This window comes from Rhamphochromis sp. 'chilingali' (genome assembly GCF_963969265.1).
Source record: "Rhamphochromis sp. 'chilingali' genome assembly, chromosome: 13".
In the NCBI taxonomy this organism is placed as follows: Eukaryota; Metazoa; Chordata; class Actinopteri; order Cichliformes; family Cichlidae; genus Rhamphochromis; species Rhamphochromis sp. 'chilingali'.
In genome coordinates, this window is record NC_137940.1 from 31,074,255 (window position 1) to 31,082,973 (window position 8,719).

General features: G+C 40.7%; 1 protein-coding gene across 1 annotated transcript; it reads left to right on the forward strand.

Annotated features, from left to right (window-relative positions):
* Positions 1 to 63: 63 nt before the first annotated feature.
* eef1g (eukaryotic translation elongation factor 1 gamma) lies at positions 64 to 7,785 on the forward strand. Its single transcript, XM_080900309.1, has 10 exons — positions 64 to 207; positions 1,087 to 1,245; positions 1,513 to 1,576; positions 1,911 to 2,053; positions 2,179 to 2,322; positions 2,445 to 2,574; positions 3,120 to 3,324; positions 4,293 to 4,465; positions 6,527 to 6,651; positions 7,432 to 7,785. The coding sequence occupies exons 1-10, from the start codon at positions 196 to 198 to the stop codon at positions 7,588 to 7,590; spliced, it is 1,314 nt and encodes a 437-aa protein (XP_080756435.1). The 5' UTR covers positions 64 to 195; the 3' UTR covers positions 7,591 to 7,785.
* Positions 7,786 to 8,719: the final 934 nt, after the last annotated feature.

Below are 8,719 nucleotides of genomic sequence, written 5' to 3' on the forward strand. Positions count from 1 at the left end.
TGTTAGCTACAAATGCTATTTGTGAAGGTACTAAGTTTTTAAGTCATGTTTGGATGTTTTGAAATGTGACCAGGCAGCTTTATCCATGCCGTTCAGAAGAATTGTGAACGCGGATATTTCAAGAACGCGCACGTCATTTGGCCGTAAATACGTCAGTGAAGCGCGCCGTCGTTCTTTCTTTCTCTCGTCCTGAAGATGGCGGCAGGGGTGAGTAAGATGGAGAGATGGCCAGCTATAGTGCTTACTTTTAGGTTTCCTGCTGCAATCCGCTAAAAATCAGATGCATCTGCCCTCTTACTGAGTAGCTTTTCACACAGACATTGCTTTCGGAGTGTTTTCTAGCTTTTATAGGGGATATTTGTAAACAATACCATTCAGTATTCCTCCTAACACAGGTTAGCTGTTGCTAACGATGCATTGTAAGTGGAAGACTCCGCTCTCTTAGCTCAGGGTTGTGCCACGTTACCTTACCTATTCATCACTTTGAAAACCTCCTCCTCACATCATACGCTTTTTTTCCCTCTTTTTTTTTTTTTTTTTTTAACCTGAGGGTATCGCTACAGTTCAGTTTATTTAGTCTCAATTCTGCCGTATATTTAAATTTATTCTCCGAAGTTAAGCGACTCGGTGTTAAGGAACAGCTTATTTGTCAAGAGAGCGTTTTAAGCCACGTGAAAATAATTTATTTATTTTAGATAACTGATTAACAGAAATGCGGTATTCCGTGCAAGTCAGCATGTATTTCAGCTTCATCATGCTCCATAGCCTAATCAGCCAGATTTTAATTGGTCCACCCTTTTAATTTGGATGGGATCCTTTTATTTGTGACACTAAAACAAATTAAATGCTGCCTCTTAACGGGTTTGATAGATTGCTTACCAATTTTATCCAAGTTTACATGCCTTAAGTAGAATTAGAAAACCGACAGAAGCCTGTTCAGGACTCAGTATATACATTAGTAAAACACCAGGCTATTTCCTGAAAGTCATTCATAGGCCAATCAAATGGTTAGACATCCAGCTTGAAAAGGTGTGGTGCATATATATGCAGTTTGCTTTTAAAAACAGTTGTCTTCTGTCCTTTCAGACTCTGTACACGTACCCAGAGAACTGGCGGGCCTTTAAGGCCCAGATTGCAGCCCAGTACAGTGGTGCTCGCCTCAAAGTTGCCACGAGTGCCCCTGCCTTCACCTTCGGGCAGACGAACCGTACTCCTGCCTTCCTCAACAACTTCCCTCTGGGCAAGGTAAGTACAGCTGGCTTAATCAATTCAATGTATCAATTCCCTTAAATATGCATTTTTGCTTTGCTTTTAGAGCCTCTCTTTTTTTCCTTCCCACACGAATAAGGTTGACTCGTTATTTGTCAAATGCAACTTATGAGCTGGGATTTAACCAGTTTGACAACACACCCTTTTATGTTTCGTAGCTAACAGATCTGCACATGCACCGCTTTGTTCTCTGACTTAAAAACACATTGAATGTGTTCAAATGAGTAGTTGTGTCATTTGTAGGTACCTGCCTACCAGGGAGATGACGGCTTCTGTCTGTTTGAGAGTAATGCCATTGCTCACTACTGTAAGTCTCACATTTAATAATAATTAAGTGGCTTGAATTCTACACTCTTGTTTTAGAAAATTGCTCAGGGATGCAGTTAATTCGGTCTAGAATTTGTGATGGGATACAGCACTCAATCAGCAAAACATTTAAATTCACAGGACATTTCTTGACTCAAGGGTTTATCATCATATAGATGGGTCAGACCACATTACTAGTTATATCTATACAGTTTTACCTCTAGTGTATTAAGAAAATCTTAAAATGCTGAAGTTGTACTATAATTTTTTTTAAAAATCAGAACGACTGTGAAACCATAACAGCAACTTTCCTTTTTAAAATCTTGTGTGCGTAGTGAGCAATGATACCCTACGCGGTTCCACTCCTCAGGCGGCAGCCCAAGTGCTGCAGTGGGTGAGCTTCGCTGACTCAGAGATCATCCCTCCTGCCAGCGCATGGGTCTTCCCCACTCTGGGAATCATGCAGTTCAACAAGCAGGTATACAGCTCAGTGTTTCTTAGTTGAAACAATGGCTTCCTAGAGGACTGCACCCTGTTGTTGCACCTTGGTACTGGAAAATAAGATTTACAGTCATTTTTCTTTCTTTTTCTTCCACTGTCCAGGCCACCGAGCAGGCCAAGGAGGATGTGAAAAAGTTCCTTGCTGTGCTGAACCAACACCTGAACACCCGTACCTTCCTTGTGGGAGAGAGGGTCACCCTTGCAGACATCACCGTGGCCTGCTCCATGCTCTGGCTCTACAAACAGGTTTGTCACAGACGGCTGCACCTTGCGGTACCTTGGAGCCTAATGGCAATACTTCATCTCTGTAATGAAATTTGGGGAGGAAGTTGCACCAGAAGCCATTAACACCTCACTGTTCCCTGTAGGTCCTGGAGCCTTCTTTCCGTCAGCCCTATCCCAATGTGACCCGCTGGTTTGTCACCTGTGTCAACCAGCCACAGTTCAAGGCTGTCCTGGGAGAGGTCAAGCTGTGTGAAAAGATGGCCCAGTTTGACGGTGAGTCACCAGCAGTTAGATCAGAAGGCATACATGTTAGACAGTATGAACTCGTAGCCTAAGTGTCTGAAATGTTTAAAAGCAAAAGTCCACACCATTGTTGTTTAAATGATAGTTGGAAAAGCTGCATTCACTGCTAATATTTGAGTTATTTGCACAATTGGATTCTTCAAAAATAATAGTAATACTGTATCACTTTGACAACTGAATTTTGTGGGTAATTATCTTCCAATCACCTCGCTGGTGAGGGATCTCAGAGTAGAACCCAATTTAAGAATCTAGTATTACACCCGATCGTGCTGCCAAGTTTAAGGTGCACAATGGAGTCGGGCCATACTTCACACTGGCCCCCCCCCCCCAGCATTGTCTTTGAGGCTATTTGAAGTTAAGAAAAAAAAATAAAGTTTGCATATCTGATTTAATTCACGCCAATACTAACACAGCTAAAATCAGCCATTGTTGGGCAAATGATTTGAGGGCAGGCTCCTTCCCAACAGATACAAAACCAAAGATGGAACATGACTTTCACTGTTTTGTTCTTCCAGCCAAGAAATTTGCTGAGATGCAGCCCAAGAAAGAGACTCCTTCTAAGAAAGAGAAGGGAGGAAAGGAGGCTGGCAAGCCCCAGGAGAAGAAAGAGAAGAAAAAGGAAGAGAAGAAGCCTGATCCTGAAGAGGAAATGGATGACTGTGATGCTGTTTTGGCTGCAGAGCCTAAAGCCAAGGACCCCTTTGCACACCTGCCAAAGAGGTAGAGAGATCTTTTTTCTTTTGTGTATCCATTTCATCATTCAGAATTTGTTTCGCTGTAAGCTCACACCTTGTATGGTAATTAAAAAATCTATAATGTGGAGTCAATCTGCAAGTGTTGGGTGTGACCCTTTACCCCAGTAGTTTTCCCTAAAGGCTTCTCTGCCTTTAAGAGTGTTAATCAGTTGGTGAAGGGCTATTTCTCTATTGTGCATCTGTAGCAGTCTTTGGCATATTGATCATTTAAAACTCGTTATGTGGTTTCACATGTTGACTTTTGACATTCCTATGCTGTGGAAAGATGGTCCCCTATCATTTGGCAAGACTGTGCCCATTTAATGGCACCAAGTCTTAATCTAACAGGGGAAAATAAAATCAAGACCACATTCATCCCAGTCATCTCTGAATTCAGTGAGTAAAAGGCTGGTTCATGCTGTGGCCACAAACAGAATGTAACTTTGAGATGCATAGTTGCCCTTCAAGGTTGACTGTATATCTGTGTGTCAGCTGGCTTAGGTCTGATTAAATTTTTTTTTTTGGGGGCGGGGGGTTGACTGTGCAGACTTGTCTGCAGAGAAATTTACATTACAATTTGCAAACTATGCGTATACCCCAGGCAGTGGACTTGGAGAAGTATAAAAGGAACGACTACTTGGTCACGTCGTCTCCAGCTGTCCATGTCTGCAACAGAATATAATCAAGGCTTTATGGTATTTAAAGATTCTCTTTGAAGTAAAGATGGTGGAGTCATGTGGGTATTTATAAACTCGGGTTATTGTCAGTGGCAAATCCTGGCTTTAAACGTCCTTTTATAGTCCTGTAGGACCCACAAAATGGTTGTAGGCATTCAGTAACTGTTCCTACATTAATTTTTTTCCAGTGATCTCAATCTAATTTCTGCACCTTGTTCTCTTCACCTTGCATGTACACGGATCACATAACTCGTGTCATTTCCTTTTTTCATTTTAGCGCATTTGTTATGGATGAGTTCAAGAGAAAGTATTCCAACGAGGACACCTTGACCGTAGCCATTCCCCACTTCTGGGAGCACTTTGACCGTGAGGGCTACTCAATCTGGCACAGCCAGTACAAATATCCCGAGGAGCTCACACTTACCTTCAAGAGCTGCAACCTTATCACAGGTGAGACTCAGCAGCAGCCATTTTATATAACACCTTTGGTCTCATTAGTATCTAAAGTTACTTTATTATTATGGTTGTTTATTGGTTGGAAAGCAAACGCAGAAAAGGCTTTATTTTCTTCCCTGGTCTTACATCTTTCTTTGCTACTTCATGTGCTGGCATGAATTTCCTCCATCTGTTTAGGTTTGCTCCTATGGCCCAGGAACAAGTTGGGATCAGAGGCAGTCGTGTGCATATGGGAATTTTTCTGAAAGTCTGTAGACTTCTAAGACGGCTCTCATGTAGCCTTAAAGAGGGGATTAGAGGAGACAGTGCTGGGACTTGCTACACAGGACAGATCATTTTAAATGCATCTTAACTTGTGTTCTTGTTGACTGCAGTGGGTACTGCTGGTTTTCTCAGTCCTGGTGTAGATTTAGGTTTTAGTCTCATTTAAATCATTTGGACTGATTCTGGGTTGGAATTAGGGCTGCCACGATTTGTCGACTAGTCACGATTACGTCGACTATCAAAATCGTCGACAACTGATTTAATAGTCGACGTGTCGTTTGAAGCTTTGTAAGATCGCAAAAGACGCAGGAATAAGCAGCAGGATTTAAGAGTGTAATAACGGACTGAAACAGAAGATGGCAGCACAGCATGTACAAGGATGCCAGCTGCCGTTAAACCCCGAAGAAGAAGAAGCAGCTGTGTCCCAGAATTCATAGCGCGGCCCAGCTTAGTTTCCAACAATGGCGGTAGCTAGTTAGTTTTAATATTACTCTTATTATTCTTTCTGGGTCACAAAATAAACGTTTAACATATTTTCAGGCGAGAATGTAGCTGTGGAAACCTCAAATATCGGCTCAGTTTATCAGGACACCACATATTTTCAAAAGCGCTCCGACGTTTTCGGAGACGTCTGTTACCCACTAGCTCGATAGCTAGCCGGGGGCTAGGTCACTAGCGCCGTGAGAACACCGGACTCCCGGCAAATTGTTTTCAAACCCACCGCCGTCTTTCGCGACTCAGGTTAAATATATATGAGTCACTTAGATAAATTAAAAATGTTGTTGTTTGGCTTTTTTTTTTTTTTTTTTTTTTTTTTTTTTTTTTTTTTTTTTTTTTAGTATTTTATTTGTTCCTGAGTAAATCGGTTTGGCTGAGATTAAAGTTATAGTTTTTACACAGCTGAATAAACGTCAAGCAGACAGCTGATTATCAGAAGTGTGAGATGCTGGAGAATATACTCCGGTGTCCTGTTATATTTTAGATAGCAAGGAGTTTATTAAACTTCACCGAAACAATCTGCAAATTTCATTAAAATTGAATAAACTATCATCTTGTCTTTATTTTTAGTTAGCACCTTAAAAGCTTAAAGCTGTAAGCTAATGATAGTTATATAAGAGCAGATGCTGCTGGTGCAATAAGCTGTAGTTTTACGTCCAGTGGATGATGATCTGATTAGTCGACTAATCGCATAAATAATCGGTGACTAGTCGACTATCAAAATAATCGTTTGTGGCAGCCCTAGTTGGAATTTAATCCTGCAGTTTTTCAGGAAAGCTGATTACACCAGTTTTCAAAGAATGTGTAAATTGGGACAAACGGGCTTGGCACTGCTAAAACCATGATTTGTTTTTTAAAAATAAGTGTTAAGTACCTTTTTGTCAAATGTTAAATTGGTCATCTTCAGGTCTTCAGTGACGTTCTTGTAAGGAGTTTGGACATGTTTGAATCAACTTCAGAAACGGGTCTGTACTACAATTAGGAGAAAAGCAATTATTCCCCTGTCATTGGGCAAGGCAGTGTCCTGTCATGACACACAGTCTTAATCAGACGGGGGAAGAGAAACTGCAAGCCATATTCATCCCAGTCATCTCTGTTTTAAGTGAGTTTAAGGCTGGTTCATGCTGTGGTCACATTAAACAGGATCAGAATTGCCCCACAGGCAATTTGTTTTTTTGTTTTTGTTCTACATGTAGAGAGACAGAAGTTCCTTTAGATATGGATCAAATAGAAGATGTCCTTGACGTGTTGATAAAAATCAAAATGTCTCAAATCTCTGATTGTACCTCACAGGTATGTTCCAGCGCCTGGACAAACTCAGAAAGAATGCCTTTGCCAGTGTCATCTTGTTCGGCACCAACAACGACAGCAGCATCTCTGGCATCTGGGTCTTCAGAGGCCAGGAACTGGCCTTCACTGTAAGTATTAGATTTTAAACGTGCTTTGATCAATGTTCTGATTTGATAATATCCCCAGTGTTTCTCACATTGATTTGGGCATTTCCTCATGTGTCGAGGTGAAGTGCATGGATTGCAGCTCTGTTAGGATTAACGTTCCAGTCAGTGTTTTTAAATTACCCCTGTTTTTGGGCAAGGCAGTGTCCCATTATGACACGCAGTCTTAATCTAACGGGGGAAGAGAAACTCAAGACCATATTCATCCCAGTCATCTCTGGTTAAGTGAGTAAAAGGCTGGTTCATGCTGTGGCCACAAACCGTATTGCAGTTTAAGACAATTGTCCTTGAATAAAGACAGATTTAGTTGTGCAGGTATTTGTTGGTTACTGACCTAAGCTGACTTTTGAACTCTGTGGATTGTCATGTCTATTTTAGGCAGCAAAACATTGCTTTTGTGCAGTGGACATGTGCACACACTAAACCTTACATTTAAATTTCAAACTATAATTATTGATACTGCTGTATTTAGGCTGTTGTCACGGAAAACCACTCTGTTGTATACAGTTGTTGTGAAAATGGAAAAAAAAACCATTTGAGGAATGTTGAGATCTGGCATTCATATAAAGTGTCCCGTAGCCTACATGGTCTGCATTTGAATGCATTCTGTTATGGTTCACCTATCGCCTTGATAGGTAGGATGGAATGTGTCATCTAAAATCGGATAGTGATGTTGATGATATATTTTTGGATTAAAAGCTGAGGGTAATTAACTTGAATTCAATTTGTGACTTTCCTTCCCAGCTCTCTGAAGATTGGCAGATTGACTACGAATCATATGACTGGCGCAAGCTGGATCCAAACAGTGAAGAGTGCAAAACCATGGTAAAAGAGTACTTTGCCTGGGAGGGAGACTTCAAGCATGTGGGTAAAGCCTTCAACCAGGGCAAGATCTTCAAGTGAGAGGACACTGATAGTCAACAAAAGCACTCTGCGCTTCTGCTCTCCAACACTTAAAACCAATGGACATTGAGCCACACATGCTTACTTACCTGCAGGAATGACAGTATTTGAAGACAAGAATGAAGTTTCTCTGTGGCCTTCAAAGTGGTTTTCTGGTTGTTTGACGTGCGAAATAAAGCATTTCCCTCAATGCTATCTCTTTCTTTGATGTCCATTGTGTGTGAATTCAATCTGAATGTATTTCTGTTAAGTTTTGTTTTGAGAATAAGCAAACAGAAATATTTTGGTTTTCTTAACTTCAAATCATGCATACCAAAAACAGAAAATGACCTTGCAGTCTATGGTACAACAGTGCCCACACATGCTAATAGCCAGTGGTTAGGTTTTGAAACATGCAATGAAAAATTCAACCAGAAGAGGTCAGTAAATTACTGCATTTTGGCTTTATCCAGTTACTTAACCTTGGGCTCAGCAGGCATCTTGTGATGCACTTCTGCAGCTGATTTTGTGACTCATCAGGATTAATGTCTAGCTGTCTTGGAACATGTATAGGGCGTTTTTAAATTTCTAACTTGCAAACCATATGTGGGTTTACTATACAAATGGTAAGCCAACTTAAAACTGTAGATTCTTCAAGTCCCTGTAGAGGGCAGGCAAAGACTTAACATTGAAGGCTATTGAATACAGCACATCTGGTAGAGAAAATGGCTGGGCTGAACTCTGGTTTGAGAAGATGGGAATGTTGTCTGCCTTAAACTATGGGTTCTTGTTTTGAAGTAGTCTGTGCTCCCCTAAGGAGATGACTGAAACAAATCTTTATAGGAACTCCTCTTGGATACACGAGGGCAAGGGCCATTCACATAAAATCTGCTTTGTTATCATGTTTACGCCATGAAAAAAAAAAACACTAAACTTGATAAGCATCAATAAAATGTGTTTCAGTTTTGGAGTGGACAGTGGTTGAAAAGGCACATGGACTCCAAAGTAAAACAATTCTTTAAGACTTAGAAGTTCAGAGCAGATTTTCACATTAAACTTTAACTTGTTTAAAGCTCCAAATGCGCATGTAAATATGTAGTCTGTAAGTGGAAAATGATTTTTTATTTTTTATTTTTGACAATGATAAGTG